The sequence below is a fragment of the Anomaloglossus baeobatrachus genome, chromosome 7, assembly GCF_048569485.1.
Source record: "Anomaloglossus baeobatrachus isolate aAnoBae1 chromosome 7, aAnoBae1.hap1, whole genome shotgun sequence".
NCBI classification, from domain to species: domain Eukaryota; kingdom Metazoa; phylum Chordata; class Amphibia; order Anura; family Aromobatidae; genus Anomaloglossus; species Anomaloglossus baeobatrachus.
In genome coordinates, this window is record NC_134359.1 from 270898284 (window position 1) to 270917989 (window position 19706).

At 47.7% G+C, this 19706-nt stretch overlaps 3 protein-coding genes and 1 pseudogene across 3 annotated transcripts; 1 reads left to right on the forward strand and 3 right to left on the reverse strand.

Annotated features, from left to right (window-relative positions):
* Window positions 1–3735: 3735 nt before the first annotated feature.
* Window positions 3736–4146, reverse strand: LOC142246215 (histone H3). Its single transcript, XM_075319250.1, has one exon. It carries the CDS (start codon window positions 4144–4146, stop codon window positions 3736–3738), a length of 411 nt encoding a protein of 136 aa, XP_075175365.1.
* A 708-nt stretch (window positions 4147–4854) lies between these two features.
* Window positions 4855–5490, reverse strand: LOC142246216 (histone H1.5-like). The gene has a single exon (XM_075319251.1). The coding sequence runs from the start codon at window positions 5488–5490 to the stop codon at window positions 4855–4857; it is 636 nt and encodes a 211-aa protein (XP_075175366.1).
* Window positions 5491–6445: 955 nt separating this feature from the next.
* On the forward strand, window positions 6446–8372 carry LOC142246708 (high mobility group protein B1-like 1; annotated as a pseudogene).
* Window positions 8373–9852: 1480 nt separating this feature from the next.
* LOC142246217 (histone H4) lies at window positions 9853–10164 on the reverse strand. The gene has a single exon (XM_075319252.1). It carries the CDS (start codon window positions 10162–10164, stop codon window positions 9853–9855), a length of 312 nt encoding a protein of 103 aa, XP_075175367.1.
* Between the last annotated feature and the right edge of the window lie 9542 nt (window positions 10165–19706).

A 19706-nucleotide genomic window follows, 5' to 3' on the forward strand; every position in this document is an offset into this window, starting at 1 on the left:
GTGCACTACAGCACTAAACATTCCAAACTGTACTTATTATAAAAGCCTCTCACGGACCCGGCGGTCACGTTGCTCTGCAAGGGAGTTGGCGCTACACGCTGAGACTTGACGGGGAGTTCCACGGCCGGGGCCACGGTGATTTGGTTTGGGATGTAAGTTCGTGACGCCACCCACGGGTTGTGGTGAATAGATGGACACCACCGCAGCCATTAACTAGGCCTTCCGGGGACGGTGTTGTGCAGCTTGATGTTGACCCCTCAGGTGGGTAGTGTAATGATGGTCCCGGGGGAGGTGCTGAACCGTGGGAGCGGTTGCGGGCACATGCTGGTGTGGTGCAGCGCGGTGCGCGGCCCAAAGGCACCAGTGTACTCACTATGACACAATACACTGGAGTCTCTGGAAAACCAAACGGGGTGATGAGCCGGCTGCAGCTTCTCCTATAATAGGTTGGTGGGTTCCGCCTTTCTCCTGCACCTCTTTGTATGGATGTTTTGACTCATATGCCTAAGTAACGGTAGTCCGCTCCCCGACTTGTATATGCCGTAGGAGCCCGTTTGCCCGCAGACACTGGCCCTTTGGGTCTTTATGCCATGGCGGGTCTTGTGTGGGATAGGTCCTAAAGTCCAGTCCACAATCAGTTGATTTGACTCGGCCCTGTCGGTTCAGGGCTTTGTACTGGGTCTACCCCTGCTGGTGCTCCGGTTTCCAATCGGTTTCCCGGTTCGGTACTGGCGGGCCATCGCCCGACCCCGGTCCCTACGGTTCCACCGGCTGTAATCCTAGCTCCTGCAGGCAGCCACCACCATCTGCCTCCTTGCCAAAGGTGACTCGGCTCCGACCCAGCCACCGGGGTGGTCTATTGGCAAGCCTGGACACAGGTCTGCCCGTGAACTTTACTTCTCTAACTCTGCACTACCAGTTGTGTGTCTGTTTTCCCGCCTCCAGGCCTGTGAACTCCTCGGTGGGCGGAGCCAACCACCTGGCTCCGCCCCCCCCGGTGTGGACATCAAACCTGGAGAGTGGTGTAAAGGGTTCCTAGGTTGGCTGCTGTCACCTAATAGGGAGGGTGTGTGTGTGTGTGTGTGTGACTAGCTGGGACGACCTGACTAATCCAGGGCGTCACATATCCATTAGATACGCCAATCCTTGCGCTTCGCTCCAACTCATCCCATTGCCCTGATGCGGTGGCAAACGGGGTAATAAATGGGGTTGATACCAGCTGTAATGTCACCTGACATCAAGCCCAGCAGTTAGTTATATCATGGAGTCTATCAGATGCCCAGACATAACTAATTGACAGTAATAAAAAAACATTAACAAAAAAAAAAATATTAGAAAAAACACTCCCGAAAACATTCCCTCTTTCACCAATTTATTGAAAAGAAAAAAAATCGGGTACGCAGTAATCCATTTTGGAAGTCCCATGACAATTCTGGACCTTCTAAAATATGGATTGCACACTCAGGGAACGTATCCCCCATTTTCTAGGAGCGCAGACCCTCCATTTGTGGAGTGTGGGTGCAATTACACTGCACCCACTCTCCCCGGGTCACAGCAGCAAAGTGCGAGCAACCAGCGTTTCTGAAAGCAAAGCAGGAAGCTGAGCTGAAAGCCACTCTCTGCGCTTTTGACTAGCGTTACAGAAGAAAAGGAGGGATCACGGGGATCGCCGAGGCTAAGGTACAGGGGATCACCGGGAGACACCGTGGGGGTTTAGGGGGTGACCTGTCATGGCCTTGGGAGAAGTTTTCTTTCGCATGTGTCATGGCACATGCAACAGAATTCAGAGGAGGAAGACGAATGCGGGTGGTGCGCTAATGTGATCGCCGCCATCTTAGATTATGGAGGGGGTATTGGGGGTCATTGGGGGGCACTTTGGTGACACCGGGGGACTGGGGAGGAGATTTATCTCCCATCTGACATGTTTGATCATGCCAGATGGGAGATAAATCATTTTTTACCGGCGCTGTCATTTACTGTAACATGATCATGGGTATGCGGTGTATACCAGTGATCACGTGAGCGAGGACTGGAAAAATCAGCCTGAATCATGATCTCCAGGGTCTTAGCTACCCCCGGGGCGCCATTTATTTGAAGCCCTCACCGCCCGCCTCCACAGCCACTGCAAAACACCAGCACAGTCGCGACAGTTTCTGGGGGGGCATCTAGGACACCCACCGCAGCATCGCCCTGCCTCCTGTGACCCTGCTCCCAACACAGTTGCCACCTTCCTCTGGTAAAACACCACCAGAATATAAAACGGACCTCGTTATTTTCGCCCTTTTTTTCTCTAAATTTGGGCTGTGTTTTATAATCAGGTGCATTCTTCGCCAAAAATATGTAATAGCAACAATTGAGAGGTTCTGGGATCTGACTGGTGTCACAAAGGAATGCTGTCGATTGAGTTAAATAACACACCAGCAGCTATAGCTATAAAAAAAAAGAAAATAATCTGTTTTATTTCCAAGGAAGTACTGGGTTTAATAGAGTACATTATTTTATCTCCTGGAGCACTGGGAAAAAAAAATACAGTAAGCGTTGATCAAACCATCTTCTTTTCATAATAATAACAGATAGGGGGCATCATGCTGAGCAGAGATGGTTTTTTTGCAGGGCTCAGTGGAATTTCCCTCACTGATCTGGTTAATGATTATTAATATTTATTCATAGAGCTCCAGTTCTGATGGAAGTGGGCTGCACACTGATTTTTTTTACTTGGATCTTTTGCTCTTCAGATCCTGATGTTACCTGATCTTTTGTGATCTCATAAGCATGTGATAAAAGGAGAGTAATTTTCGATTATTCTCACATTATGTCTCCAACCATGAATTTCACTGATCAGATTGTTCAACAGGGATCTGGAAAAGAGGTCACAATGTTTGGAAAAATTCATAGGGAAAGAGGTTACATGTAATGGCAACTGAAGAGAAGGCTGCAGGAACTGGACAATGAGCGGGAAATTCAAACTTCCTCACTGGTCTGTTTGAGCCTATCAGCATAAGAAAGGGGAGGAGCTAATCAGCAAAAGAAAGAAGGGGCCATTACTGTAGAAAATGCTAATCGTTGTTGACAATGGCGGCATACTATGAAGGGTTAACATGTGGGCGGAGCTGCAGGCCTGTAACTGGATAAAGATTGATTGGTTAATGAATTTGAAATTCCCGCTCAATGGCGACGGCTTTTTCTTTATGTCCCATGTGGTCGCAGGACGCGCGGCTATTAGGAAACCTGCTCCTGGGGAGCGGTCAGTGGTCACTCGCTTTCCATACAGGAGTTTCTAGATTTCCCGGCTCAGGAGAGCAGTATCCGCTCTATAATACAGAACCCGCGGATCCTGAATGGATGGAAAACGTGAAGCCGCGTTATCCAGACAGGGATCTGCCCCGAATGTACAAAATGCAGACAAGAGAACTGCGCCCACCCCAGTTCCACAGCTACTAACAGACTCCTGGAAACATAGAAGAAAGGTCTCAATGGGTGTGAGGACCTGAGCAACAATACAGGGAGCGCGGGTAACATTCAGTGGGGGAATGAAAACTCACATGTGTAATCATCACTTCTACCTACACTTATAACGGCTCCGAGGGGAGAAGCCCCCACTAACTGCAGACCCAGCAACGGCCGGAGCAGAGATAAGCAAGGGGGCATAAAATAATGCACGATATTAGCTCGTCTCGGAGGATGTGGGTGGCTCTGAGAAGAGCCTTTGTGTTGTACTCGGGGTGCAGGACAGATCTAAGCCCTCTCCCCACGGATGCGGCGGGCCAGCTGGATGTCTTTGGGCATGATGGTGACCCTCTTAGCGTGGATGGCGCACAGATTTGTGTCCTCAAACAGCCCCACCAGATAAGCCTCGCTGGCCTCCTGCAGGGCCATGACGGCCGAGCTCTGGAAGCGGAGATCGGTCTTGAAGTCCTGGGCGATTTCTCTTACCAGGCGCTGGAAGGGAAGCTTACGGATCAGCAGCTCAGTGGACTTCTGGTACCGGCGGATCTCACGGAGAGCGACTGTGCCTGGCCGGTAGCGGTGAGGCTTCTTCACTCCGCCGGTGGCGGGAGCGCTCTTCCTGGCGGCCTTAGTGGCCAGCTGCTTGCGGGGAGCTTTCCCTCCGGTGGATTTACGAGCGGTCTGCTTAGTTCTGGCCATAGCTCAGTATAGAGGAGAACAGATGTGATGAGGAGCAGCGCAGAGAGCAGGAGATTTATACTCTGCTGCTCGTTTTCCCGCTTCATGTAGGATACCCCATTGGATATTTCATAAAATAACAGGAGCCGCTAATAGGGTGTGATGTCCGCGACCAATCATTGCTCACAGGAGGCGGAGCCTGAGGCCTAGTAATCCCGCCCTACAGATGCAGTGGGGTCTCTGCAGCTCCCCCTTGTGGGTAGTGTCTGTATCAGAGCAGCGGGTGTTACAGGAGCCGCCGATGTGCCTGTGTATATTCCCGCAGAGCTGTACAGCGCCGCTCCCCCTCCTACACATCCTAACGCGGGTTTCTATGTTCCCGGCGCCAAAATCTGATGATGCGGTTACATGTGACTTGTAGGCTCCAATCTGCGCTCACAAGGGAGCAGCGACAGAAGAGCTCATTACACGCGCATCACTCCCGCTGCTGTGACCTGCAGGAGCGCGGCCGGGGTGTGATCAGCTGCACAAGTGATATGGCGGGAATATACAGCGCCAGAGCCGGGGAAATAACCCTCATTATAGTGACACCAGTGTGCGGGATCCTGTAGATGGCGACACTGTGCGGAAGAATGAAAATGCAATGTCCGCTCCTGATCACAGCTCTGCCGGGACAAGGTGTTGGCTCTGAAAAGAGCCTTTGTGAGGAAGTATCAGGGCGGCTGCAGCTTATTTCTTAGCCGCGGGCTTCTTGGCTTTCGCTGCCTTCTTAGCCGGACTCTTTGCAGCTTTGGGTTTTGCCGCCTTCTTAGCCGGACTTTTTGTCACCTTCTTGGGCTTCGGAGCGGCCTTCTTCTTGGGGCTCTTTGCCGCCTTCTTGGCAGCTGCGGGCTTCTTAGCCTTCTTCGGGCTCTTCTTAGCCGCGGTCGGGGCCTTCTTGGGCTTCTTAGAAGATGTGGCCGCTTTCTTTGCTGCAGCGGGTTTCTTGGCCGCAGCTGCTGGCTTCTTCTTGGCCACCTTGTCCTTGGTCTCCTGCTTCTTGTTCAGCTTGAAGGATCCGGAGGCGCCGCTGCCCTTCACCTGGAGGAGGACGCCTTTGGTGACCAGACCCTTGACGCCCAGCTTCACCCGGCTGTTGTTCTTCTGTACATCGTAGCCTCCGGCAGTCAGAAGCTTCTTCACGGCGGCCAGAGAGACCCCACTGCGCTCCTTAGAGGCGGAAATGGCTTTAACAATCAGCTCGGAGATACTGGGACCGGAGGATTTCTTGCTTTTCTTGGCGGCCCCGGATTTCTTCGGCTGCTTCTTAGATTTGGCGGCCGGTTCGGCGGCAGGAGGAGCGGCGGCTGGTGCGGTCTCTGCCATCGCGTGAGGCGAAAATAACACACAAAAATAATCTGTGAGGAAACCACTGAGGACGGAGCTGGCGGCGTCTGTTCTATATACAGTCTTACTGCGCACTGATTGGCTGCTAAGCTGCTCTGTCCTGAGCTTCTATTGGCTGACACTGAGCACAGGCCCCGCCTTCTCCCGACCGTACCAGAGTGAAGCGCCGCTCTCCCCTTGTGCTTCCCTGCCCGGGATAAAAGCCCTTTATCGGCTACAGCCGGACGGGTGAGCGCGCTTTCTCCAGCACTTCCCATCCTCCAACATCTCCACTGAGCGTCTGTAGCCGTCACTACCAGAGAAGCCGGGAAACAGCGTAGAGAAGGTCCCGGGATCATCGCCGCCGTCCTCCCGATCTGCTCATCACTGAGGTGTCTGAGAAAATAAAACTGCTGCGGGAGCTCGTCCTCCTATTCCGGGCTCTTATCACCACAATAAGGATCATCACTACAATATATACTGTGCAGGCAGCAGATTATACTATGTGGGGGCGACCTGGAGCTGCTGAGAGCCCAGAAGGGTAACACAAGCGATGGCCTCCGCTGCCTGCATCTCCCTGAGCTGGAATATAAATCTATCCCGTGTGTGCAGCGTTTTTTTGGATAACCAGGTCTTCACATTTTGTAGATCATATCCATAGATAGATGAGTGCAATCTCCTGCAGAATATTGTGTATTATCCTCTGTGAAGCTTTTATCTCTGAGGCCTGTACTGGTGGGAAGAGCTGGGATGAGGCGATGACTTCACAATGCGACTCACTCCATCCAAAAGCAGAAAAATCCCTGTGTAATCACGGAAATATTAAATCCCGCATATGATTCAAACTGTTGTGCAAAAGGTGAAATACTGAGGAAGAAGCGAGTATGCAAAATCCACACACAGCACAGCTGTATATACTGCACAGCACAGATCAGCAGTCTTATTATTGTCCAAAATGTCCATAGAGCAGCGTCTGCAGTATGATCAGCAGTGTATACAGTATATGCTGCAGTGTGTTCATTATATAAAGCAATGTGTACAATATATACAACAGTGGACAATGTGTACAGCACTGTACAGTGTAGGCACTATTGTGTACAGGATACAGAGCAGTATTTATAACATATGCAACAGTGTAATCTATACACACCAGTTTGGACAGTTTTTTAAGCAGTTTCCAATATATACATCAGCGTGTACAGTATAATTTCCTCCTATGCTTACTTTGTGCAGACTTGCAGAGAAGAGCACAAGGCATTTTCATGATGCTCCTGTGAACTTTGCCGAATTCTCCAAGAAGTGCAACGAACGATGGAAGACTCTGCTAAAGAGAAGAGAAGGTTTGAAGACATGGAGAAAGCTGACAAGGTTCATTATCAGAGAAACGTGAGCTTACATGTCACCAAAAAGAGAGAAAAAAATAACTTTAAGTACCCAAATGCAGCCAAGAGACAACCCGCTATTTTCTAATTGTTTGCTCCGATTTCCATCCTGAAGTCAAAGGACAGCAGCCAGGTCTGACCATTGGGGACGTTGCAAGGCAAGGAGAGATGTGAACATCAGAGGACCAGATGCCTTACCAGAAGAAAGCATCAAAACTGAAGGAGAAGCAGAAGGATATGGCATTGTATCTGTCTAAAGGCAAACTAGATAGAGAAAAAAAAAAACAACATAAAGATGACGAAGATCAAGAGGAGGATGATGAGGACGAAGAAAAGGGATAATAAAGAAGAATTAGAGGTGAAAGACGAAGTAAAGAGCTCACCCATTTTTTTTAGGATATAAAAGCAAACCAAATATAGGAATATATATGATGTGTTTGTTTGTTAAACTCTAGTGTCTATTTTCGTTTTTATTTGTATTACAGTGTATAGAGCAGTGTGTATAATATATACAGTTGTCTGCACAGTGTATAGAGCAGTGTGTATAATATATACAGTTGTCTGCACAGTGTATAGAGCAGTGTGTATAATATATACAGTTGTCTGCACAGTGTATAGAGCAGTGTGTATAATATATACAGTTGTCTGCACAGTGTATAGAGTATTGTGTATAATATATACAGTTGTCTGCAAAGTGTATAGAATATTGTGTATAATATATACAGCTTTCTGTACAGTATATATCTGGGAGTGCCATAGGCTACGCCCGCTGCATCTCATTGGTGTTCCCACAAGTCTGCGCTCCACTGGCAGCTTCAGATCCATCCAATGGTGAGAAGGGAGGGCGGGGCAGCACCTGATAAAAGCGAATGAGGAGAGAAAAGTCATCACAAGAGAATTGTTTTTTCTTTGAGCTGTTGGAGAGAAGATCAGAGCGATGTCTGGACGCGGCAAACAAGGAGGCAAAGTCCGAGCTAAGGCGAAGACCCGCTCATCCCGGGCAGGACTGCAGTTCCCAGTCGGTCGTGTGCACAGGCTTCTCCGCAAGGGCAATTACGCCGAGAGGGTGGGCGCCGGCGCTCCGGTCTACCTGGCCGCTGTGCTCGAGTATCTGACTGCTGAGATCCTGGAATTGGCCGGCAATGCTGCCCGGGACAACAAGAAGACCCGCATCATCCCCCGTCACCTGCAGCTGGCTGTGCGCAATGACGAGGAGCTGAACAGGCTGCTGGGTGAGGTGACCATTGCCCAGGGAGGCGTCCTGCCCAACATCCAGGCCGTGCTGCTGCCCAAGAAGACCGAGAGCAGCAAGAAGAGCGAGAGCGGCAAGAAGAGCAAGTGAGCGCCACTCATCCGTCACCTGTCCGTACAACCAAAGGCTCTTCTAAGAGCCACCACATCATCCTCATCAGAGCTGGGGCCGCTGATATCGGCCAATGTCCGCACTTATCGAACTGTCTGATAGAACCAGAGCACAAGGCGGTGTATAGATATCTGTAGATCTGCACTCCTGTGCTGCGTTTCCTTCAGAGCAGATATTCAGGGCGTGAAATAATTGGGCTGATCTGCTCCAGAGCTGAGATCATATGGTGCTGCTGTTTTATTCTGGACACACAATTCTATAGTGTATATAGCTGCGCTCAGTATTTACAGGGGATGGAGGTTCTTTCCGAGGGCGGTAATTTCTTTGCAGTGAAGTGGAGACGCCAAGCTTTCATATAACTTAGTGCGGCTACAAACAAGCAATTTTACATAAGTCACAAACTTCCCCGCTAATTGGGCCACAATCTTGCGCAGCCGGAACTGTGGACAGAGTGTAGATCTGCCCGATCACCTCGAGTGTTCTCAGAATGTGGGGTGAACTCGCCGCAACTGTGAGAACACGTGGAGCGAGATCGGACGATACGCGGCCACTAAGGAGTTAATCAGGCAAGAGACTCTTGTACTGGACTATACCCACGGTGTTTTCTGAATTATCAGCCACATGATATCAGTGAGAGCTTGCAGCATTCACAGGAGATCGGCAGGCAGCTCACCCCACAGCAGCAGGACAAAGAAGGCAGGAGCACGTCTTACAGAAAAGGAACAGAAGAAACAGTCACCACTGAGCGGGAATTTCAAATCAGTTGCAGCTCAGAACATATATATATATATATATATATATATATATATATAAAACCAAGATTTCATTAAGAGCGCTCATCAGAATTGGAGTTAATCCGGGGAGGGCACACTTGTACCGGCCATGGGTCGGAGCCTGAGGGCACACTTGTACCGGCCATGGGTCGGCGCCTGAGGGCACACTTGTACCGGCCATGGGTCGGCGCCTGAGGATGTTTCTCGGTCACTGGCTGTTCAGACCCGTTGTTAGTTGTGAATTTCCCGCCAAAACCTGCAAATAGGGGAGATAATATTCTGGGGCAGCTCTACAATACTCAGATACAGCGCAGTCCTGTCCTCCAGACCTGCTGCCCCCGCACACGGTGATCGCTCTGGATGGAAGATGATCCGCCATTACTGTACTGAATGGTTATTAATCTTCTGTGGCCGCCATTGATCCGAGACTATAGTGCCCAAGACGCGGTGATTACATAGGAGACAATAAACCCGATACAGTTCGTCTTTCTATCCATCTGCCTCATACAGCGTTATTCCTGGTGAATATTCGCTGTACCCGATCACCCACACGGGTCTGATCCTAAAATAAACAGAATCGTCACATTCATCTCACAGAACCCGGAGCACAGCAGGATATGGACTGTGCCCAGATATATCCATCTTCGGCTATACCACCCCCATCATACACCCCGGTTACATGTATGATCAGCCACATGATAGATCAGTGAGGGAACAGCATTCACCAGGACACAGGAAATCTGCCCTCCGCTCACCCCACAGCAGCAGGACATTGTAGCTTTTCAGGTAGATGTGGGTGGCTCTGAAAAGAGCCTTTGGGTTGTGAGGACAGAATAGAGCAGAATTAACCTCCGAAGCCGTAGAGAGTGCGGCCCTGGCGCTTCAGCGCGTACACCACGTCCATGGCGGTGACGGTCTTCCTCTTGGCGTGCTCGGTGTAGGTGACGGCGTCACGGATCACATTCTCCAGGAAAACTTTCAGGACTCCGCGAGTCTCTTCATAGATGAGGCCGGAGATGCGCTTGACGCCTCCTCTGCGGGCGAGACGGCGGATGGCAGGCTTGGTGATGCCCTGGATGTTATCACGGAGCACCTTCCTGTGCCGCTTGGCACCGCCTTTCCCGAGACCTTTTCCTCCTTTACCGCGACCAGACATCTTCAGAAAACTTAGAACAGAACAAGTGATGAACTGTAACCGACTCCTCCTTTATAAAGAGGATGGTCGGACCAGAAGGAGAACTGAGGAGATGACGCGTGTCCAGAGTGTCTCTTACAGGATGACAATTAGCTCCGCCCTTTCCTCTGCTGATTGGCTGAACCCAGACTTGTTAAGGAGTTTGTATTTCCCTCTGTTTGTGCTTCTTTTTCTGTTTTGGAGGAACAATTTAGGATTCAGAAATACAAATAAATATTTTTTATATGAATATAAAACCACAAGAAATATAGCTCTACGATTTAAAGGAAAAAAAGTCACTGAGAAAGATCAGATCACTGCTGAAAATGCCGCTGAGCACTAAAAAACAACCCACTTTACCATTACTTCCATTACTTGCAGAATGCCGGCACCAGTTTTCTTACTACTACTCTCATCATTTGCTATAAACACAATCTGAAACGGGTATATCAGATTACAAAGCTCGAGAAATCATATTAGAAGATTAATTTTTATTCAAGATTTTTGTTAAAAAAAAGTTCTGAAGAAATTCCACTGTACAATACCCAGGGACATGGAAGTGGGTCACATTAGTAAAATAGTAATGTCAAAAATTATTGATTACATATTAATCCGGTACAAAAAAATATAACATATCATACTACAGTATAAAGAAATAATTTAAATAAATAGGCCAGTCAAATAAAGTGAATATAGTGACCAGTAATTTTAAGGACCTTAGTACTGTGCACAAAAATGTTGGTTCAATATTTCAATCTTAAAAGTAACAATACCAAAAGTATTTATCAAGTATCAGAATTTACTGGGTTCAACTATGTCTCTATAACGTTTTATAATGACAGGGGACCATGTTCAATTATAAGGAGGATATATTAATAAGGGTTAAAGCGCCAAGTGCTACATATCAAAGCTGGGACTTCTAGTTCCTTAAATACATCTGTTATGACTATAAAGTGCTGCTAGTGCTGCTACTGAACAATCCACAGGTTCTCAGTCATATGAACACATATCATATTGGTAACATTACTTACAGCTGACCATAACGTTGACGTCCCTTAACCCCAACGTACGTTTCACCTCTTCTTCTTCGGGGGGCGTATGTCAGAGTAGAGGATAGCGGTCTTTTAAAAGTGTACTCCACTGTGAAGTAAATTACACTCACCGGTATTAAATGGCGCATCATCCGAGAACTAAAAAACTGCAGGATGTAAGAGTGATTTCCGCTCGGCGGCAGTGAGACGCGAACTGCGTTCCATTAGTCACATGACAACGGAACCAGCGCAGTCAAAATTAGCCGCCGAGTGGGAGTCGCAGTCCTGAACTCTACAGACATGCGCACAACCTCGTGAGAGAAATTCACATCGGGACAGTAAGATAAATGTGGATTTTAATCATTAAAGAATAACCTCACCTAATTATATACATAAGGAGCCCATCTATAAATAGGGTAGCTAAATTTTAAGGGACCTCGTTCATTGGGCTGATACAAGTGCAAACTATATTAAGGTGTATTAAATATAAATGCGGTGCATAAATATGAATACAGGACAGATATCAACACACAATAATTGTGTGTTTAAACAACTCCCCATATGGGGACCACAATCCCATAGTTGCTCAATATGTGATGAAATAAATATATTTAAATGTATTAATTAATGTAGTTATAAGTAAAAATAAAATTAAATCAAACAATTTATCGAAGTGATATTGGGAGTGATGTGCTGTAGAGTGAGTGATTGGTTTGAACAGTATAAATGTGATCAAATCCCTGAATCAAGGGGTATAAGGTAATAACTGTGTACAATATGATAAAAAAAAAAATCATCATGTACCTCAATTCTTCATTTAAAGGGAACCGGTCACCAGGTATTTCCCTTATGAGCTGCAGCCACCACCAGTGAGCTCTTATAAGTTATATACAGCATTCCAGAAGACTGTATATAAGCGGGGCCGGCCTTAGGCTAAATGGTGCCCTGTGCCAAATTACCCTTTGGTGCCCCCAGACCATTTCACAGGCACCTGCAGCCAATCAGCAGCTGGTTTACTCGCTCATCCTTTAGATAAAACTGACATCCAGAGGAAGTCATAAAACAGCAGCAGCTCTCATTTCTTCTGGATTACAGTTTTGAAAGAAGGATAGTGAAGCAGCCGCTGATTGGCTGCAGATCACAAAACACCGGTGCCCGGTTGTATTACTTTTCTGCTGCATTTGTTTTTTTTCATGTACTGTAAAATGACAAAAAAAGCCTCACCCTAAGCATAATGCAATTTAGTTATTTAAAAAAATGAAAAATCATTTGCAAAAAACATCCTGAAAGTCTATATGTATGCGCCGTTGTTACTGGCTTCATTTCTGGTGTCTATGCAATGACTGTATTATGTGTCCTTTAGGCCCCTTTCACACGTCAGTGATTCTGGGACGTTTGTGCTTTTTTTTAAACGTACCAGAATCACGGACATACGCAGACCCATTATAATGAATGGGTCTGCTCACACGTCAGTGATTTTTCACTGCACGTGTCTCCGTGCGGCGTACACGCGCACAGAGACATGTCCATTTTTTTCTGGCATCACTGATGTTCCACGGACCACGCAGTGGTGTGGTCCGTGAAACACGTGCCAGAAAAAAACGCGCATATAAAATAATAAACATTTTTACTCACCCGGCGTCCAGCGATGTCCTCTGCAGCCCGTGCAGCTTGCTACTTCTAAGCCGGCTGATTATTGTCGCGCATATTCATGATGCGCGACACAGGCGACCCGGAAGCAGCTGCTGCGGGGGTCACCGCCGGCCGGATGCTGCACCGCGGGAGCGATCAGCACCATGGAGAGCGGGAGCGGGCATAGGTGAGTTGATTTCTAAGTGCAATCACGGGCCACGGAGAACGGAGCCCGGATTGCACTTACACAACCCACGTGTGCCGTGATTTTCGGCACACGCAGGGACATGTGCGTGTTTTACACGCCAGTGAAAAACGTCTGTGTTTTTCACTGACGTGTGAAACGGGCCTTACATATATAGAGCAAGTGGCTTCTTCCAATTTTTGCCGCCCCAGGAATGAGAAGGTTACTTCTTTTAGCCGTTTCATGGTTTTTGAAACCTACAGCAGCTAAAATAATTAACCAAAGATGGAACATGTGCACAGCAAAATCATTTTTAAATTGCTGTGCATCATGTCCCTTTGCTATGGTGTATTTGCAGCGCTTTTTTAGGCAGGTACTCCCTGTTGCTCACACGCTTTATCTGTTGCGCACAGAAACATGTCCGCTTTTTTCCGGCATCACTGATATCCCACAGACCACACTATGGTGTGATCCATGAAACACGTATCAGAAAAACACAGACATTGAAAATAAAGTGATTTTTATATTCAGCTTCTCCAGCGACGCTGTCTACAGCCTCTGCTGCTTCCTGCCCGGCTAATTACTGTCATGCATATGCATTTATGCATGGCACAGCCGACCCGAAAGTACTTGCAGAGGGGAAACACAGCGGCGGCTGGGTGCAGCAGAGCCTGAGAGTTCAGCACCACGGACAGCAGGAGCGGGGGGGGGGGGGGGGGGGGGGCCAGGTGAGTTTATCTCCATGTGCTATCATGTATGTGTATCATGTTTTCGTCGCCATATTGTGAGAACTGTAACTTTTTTCTTTTTGGAGCGAACAGGGCTGTGTGGAAGCCTATTTTGTGCGCAATAAGCTGAGGGATTTTTGGTACTATTATGGGGTACATAACATTTCTTGATTGCTATTTATTCAGATTTTTCAGGAGCAAAATGAGGGAAAACCAGCAATTCGCTTATTCTTTTCAATTTTTTGCTCAGTTCACCGTGCGATAAAAGTGATGACTGATTTATTTCTTCGGGTCAGAACGATTACACTATACCAGATTTATATAATTTTTTATACTTTGCGACTTTTGCACACTAAAAGCAATATTTTACAAAAATTAATTTCTATTTGCATCACCATATTCTGAGAGCTGTAACGTTTTTAATTTATTTTTTGTTCAAAAGAGCTTTTAGGGCTTATTCCTTCACATATGACTTTTGTTGGCTTTTTATTCAATTTTTGTGTTTTCAGTAAGACTAAAAAACATTTTTGGAGTGTTTTTTTTCCCAAAGTTTTTTTTTTTTTTACAGTGTTTGCATAACAGCATTATAATTTCTTTATAATAACCTACACCTTAGGTTAGACATTTACTAAAAGAACAGCCCCTTTAAAAGGGTTGTCCACTAAATTTGACAACCCCCTATTCATTCCATTTGTTGAAGCATAACCACATCCACCCTTTGTAATAAAATGATGCCCCACTTCAATCCATAATAGGGATGTCAACAACCCCTTCTCATTCCTCTTGTTTGCCCCAGAAAAATAAATAAAGCTATACTCTCCTACGGTACGGTCTCGGTTCCAGCGTTGTCTAAAGCTGCGTTCCATGAGGCCCCTTGACCAAACAGCGCCCAGTGTCTCTCTCTCCGCCTTCACACATTTGGCAGGATGTGAGCGCTACACTGAATTTCTGCCGAAAATGTCCAAAGGTGGGCAGAAGGAAGCCAGCGCTGATTGCTTTTGGGGCTCGTGTGTCATAAAAATGTCACAGATGCCCCTGGAACGCAGTTTTAGACATCGCTGGAACCGAGGCTGCATCGGAGGGGCGTATAGCTTTCTTCATTTTTCTGGGGCAAACAAGGGGAATGAGAAGGAGTTGTCCAAGTAGTAGACTTCCCTTTTATGGACTGGAGTGGGGCATCATTTTATTGAAAAGGGTGGATGTGGTTATGCTTCAAGGAGGTGCCATTTTACAATAATGGGTGCATATTAACCCCTTAAACCCCGGCCACTAAAACACCCTAATGACCGGGCCATTTTTTGCAATTCTGACCAGTGTCACTTTGACAGGTTATAACTCTGGAACGCTTCAACGGATCCTGGCGATTCTGACATTGTTTTTTCGTGACATATTGTACTTCATGTCAGTGGTAAATTTAGGCCGATATTTTTTGCGTTTATTTGTGAAAATTTAGGAAATTGTGCGAAAATTTGGAAAATTTCGCAATTTTCAAAATTTGAAAATTTATGCCCATAAATCTGAGAGATATGTCACACAAAATAGTTACTAAATAACATTTCCCACTTGTCAACTTTACATCAGCGCAATTTTCGAAAGAAATGTTTTTTTTCGTTAGGAAGTTAGAAGGGGTCAAAGTTCATCAGCAATTTCTAATTTTTCCAACAAAATTTACAAAATATTTTTTTTAGGGACCACATCACATTTGAAGTGACTTTGAGAGGCCGAGGTGACAGAAAATACCCAAAAGTGACCCCATTCTAAAAACTGCACCCCTCACACTGCTCAAAACCACATCCAAGAAGTTTATCAACCCTTTAGGTGCGTCACAGGAACCAAAGCAATGTGGAAGGAAAAAATGAAAATGTTACTTTTTAACACAAAAATGTTACTTTAGCCATAAAATTTTCATTTTTACAAGGGAGAAAAGAGAAAGTGCACCCTACAATTTATTGTGCATTTTCTCCTGAGCACGCTGATACCCCATATGGGGTAAAAATCAATTGTTTGGGTGCACGGCAGAGGTCGAAAGGCAAGGAGCGCCATTTGAATTTTTGAACACAAAATTAGCTGCACTCATTAGCGGATGCCATGTCGGGTTTGAAGACCCCCTGAGGTGCCTAAACAATGGAGCTCCCCCACAAGTGACCCCATTTTGGAAACTAGAGCCCTCAAATATTTTTTCTAGATGTTTGATGAGCACATTGAACACCTGGGGGCTTCACAGAAGTTTATAACGTTGAGCCGTGAAAAGAAAAAAAAAAATTATTACCACAAAACTGTTGCTTCAACTAGGTAGCTTTTTTTTTCACAAGGGTATCGGGAAAAAATGCAACATAAAATGTATTGTCCATTTTCTCCTGAGTACGCAGATACCTCATATGTGGTGGAAATCAAATGTTTGGACACACGGCAGTGCTCGGAAGGCAAGGAGCGCCATTTGAATTTTTGAACGCAAAATTAGCTGCACTAATTAGCGGACACCATGTCGGGTTTGAAGACCCCCTGAGGTGCCTAAACAATGGAGCTCCCCCACAAGTGACCCCATTTTGGAAACTAGAGCCCTCAAATATTTTTTCTAGATGTTTGATGAGCACTTTGAACACCTGGGGGCTTCACAGAAGTTTATAACGTTGAGCCGTGAAAAGAAAAAAAAAATTTTTTACCACAAAACTGTTGCTTCAACTAGGTAGCTTTTTTTTCACAAGGGTATCGGGAAAAAATGCAACATAAAATGTATTGTCCATTTTCTCCTGAGTACGCAGATACCTCAAATGTGGTGGAAATCAAATGTTTGGACACACAGCAGTGCTCGGAAGGCAAGGAGCACCATTTCAATGCAAAATTAGCTGCACTCATTAGCGGACGCCATGTCAGGTTTGAAGACCCCCTGAGGTGCCTAAACAATAAAGCTCCCCCACAAGTGACCCCATTTTGGAAACTAGAGCCCTCAAATAATTTTTCTAGATGTTTGGTGAGCACTTTGAACACCTGGGGGCTTCACAGAAGTTTATAACGTTGAGCCGTGAAAAGAAAAAAAAAATGTTTACCACAAAACTGTTGCTTCAACTAGGTAGCTTTTTTTTCACAAGGGTATCAGGAAAAAATGCACCATAAAACGTATTGTCCATTTTCTCCTGAGTACGCAGATACCTCACATGTGGTGGAAAGTAATTGTTGGGCGCATGGCGGGGCTCAGAAGAGAAGGGCACCATTTGACAGCAAAATTGATTGGAATCATTAGCGGACGCCATGTCACGTTTTTAGACCCCCCCCCATGGTGCCTAAACAGTGGAGCTTCCACACAAATTACCCCATTTTGGAACTAGACCCCTCAAGGAATTTATCTAGATGTTTAGTGAGCCCCTTGTACCCCCAGGGGCTCCACTGAAAGTTGATAACATTGAACCGTGAAAATTTTTTTTTTTAAAAAAAAATTTTTTAAATTTTTGCAGCAACAAGGTAGTTTTTTTTTTCTCTTTTTACAACGGTATCAGGAAAAAATGCACCATAAAACGTATTGTGCAATTTTTCCCGAGTACGCAGATACCTCACATGTGGTGGAAATCAATTGTTTGGGCGCATGGCGGGGCTCAGAAGAGAAGGAGCGCCATTTGACTTTTCAAACGCACAGACGCAGTGCACTGATCGGCCGCTGCAGGAGGTACGGTCGGATGAGATACAAAAAGCGCTGGGGATACGGAAAAAAAAAACGCCAAAAATTGAGCAGAGATGTTGATCCGCGCTCAGCGTCCCGCCGAGCGCTGATCAGGGATGCACATAACGGATCGGCATCCCTGCTCAATTTTTGGCGTGACTTTTTTCCGTATCCCCGATGCTTTTTGTCACGCCAAAAATTGAGCAGGGATGCCGATCCGTTATCTGCATCCCTGATCAGCGCTCGGCGGGACGCACGGACGCATGAGGTGTAAAATTAGAAAGGGGATAGAGGAAAAAAAAGAAAAAAAAAAAGTTATACGCACAGTACCCAGAGGTTTAGCAGGAGGAACAGCTTTACAGGAGTTGCAGGCAGGAGGTTGGACAGCTCAGCAGAAGACCCAGGAAGAAGGACCCAGCGATGGAGGCAGATGTGATCGGCCAGTGAAGACAGGTAAGAGGACGTCGGGGGGACAGCAGAGGGGGATGGGGACAGCAGAGGGGGACGGGGACAGCAGAGGGGGACAGCAGAGGGGGAGAGCAGAGGGGGAGAGCAGAGGAGGGAGATACCGGAGGAGCTGCAGAATAGAGATCACGGGGGAGGCCGGCAGATTGGGATGTCGGGGGGGAGACTGGGATGTCGGGGGGCAGACCGGGATGTCTGGGGGCAGACCGGGATGTCTGGGGGCAGACCGGGATGTCTGGGGGCAGACCGGGATGTCGGGGGGGGCAGATCGGGATGTGGTGGGGCAGATCGCAGGGGCCATTACGGGAGCGCGCAGGAGCAAATCACAAGAGCGCGCAGGGGCTGCAAGAGAGCAGGGGAGGAGGGATACCGGAGGAGCTGCAGAATAGAGATGGAGGGGGGCATATCGGGATGTCGGGGGGCAGATCGGGATGTGGGGGGGGCAGATCGCAGGGGGGCACGAGCAGGGGCCATTACGGAAGCGCGCAGGGGCTGCAAGCTGAGCACAATACTCACCGCTCCTGCTCCTGCGACGTGACGTGGCAGCAGCAGCGGTGGCGTGGTACCACTAGTACCAGCCAGTGCTGCACGCTGCAGACATGTTGGGGGACGGTCCCCAGACCAGCACAGGCCCGGGGAGGGCGGCCACCGGCAGATCAGACCGCCCCACTGCACACTGATTGGAGCGATTGCGCGTCATAGCACGATCGCTCCAATCAGTGCTGCAGGGGGGGGCCACGGTGTCTGCTTGCTTCCAGCCAATGATCGGAGCTGCTGCAGCCCCGGTCCTAGCTGGATTTTACAAGATCACACTATTTTTGCCATTTTTTTTTGCCGAAAACAGCGTGATCAATGTGATTGGCGGTTCCGATTTGAACAGCCAATCACATCGATCGCCTATGGGGGGTGGCGATGCCACCCCCCCTGGGGTCAAGCAAAGGTCCCCTGCTGTAAGAAACAGCAAGGGACATCATTTGAAAGCCGTTGCTATGGCCACGGCAATCAAATGAAGTTTAGGCAGTAAAATTACGTCCCTGGTCGTTAAGTCACGTTAAAATAGGATGTAATTTTACTGCCCGCGGTCAAGAAGGGGTTAATATACTACTATGTAAGGACTCACACACACACACAACACCCCTTGCATGAGAAGTTTGCCCACTAAAAGAACACAATCACATATCCTTGATGGTAACAATAGCACATACCATATTTTTTGTTTTATAATATGTACCGGATTATAAGACACACCCCAAATTTATAGATTAAAAAAATGGGTTCCGTCTTATACTCCATTGTTGTCTTATTGGAGGGGGAGCAGAGTCACAGGAAGCAGGCACGGCGGTGGGAACGGTGTGGCTGTGCTAGCAGCGGTAGGGCTGTGCTGGTGTCGCGGGTGAAGGAGGGGACACTGCGCTCTCCCACTGCTCGGGTCCGGCTGCTGCTGCTGCCCGGTGGTGGCTCGAGCGGTGGTCCGGATCCCGGGGACTCGAGCGGCATTCCTCGCCCGTGAGTGAAAAGGGGGGATTGATTGTGGGAAGTTGATATTCTCCGTGTCGCCACCCACGGTTGTGGTGAGATTGGTGACACCACCGCTGCTCTGGACGGGGATCCCGGGAGCGATGACAGGGAGCAGCCTGGATGGTAGTTCTCCCCTCCGTGGGTAGGGAGGTTGGTTGTCCCGGGGCCCGGTGATGGGGTAGGAATGGATGGCAGGCGGGTTACGGGGCCTGGTGAGGTGCAGGGTCGCGGGGGCAGCGCTGTGCCGCACGGCACGGTGGTACTCAGTCAGCCAATGATGTACACAGAGTCTCCGGTAAAACAAACGGCTG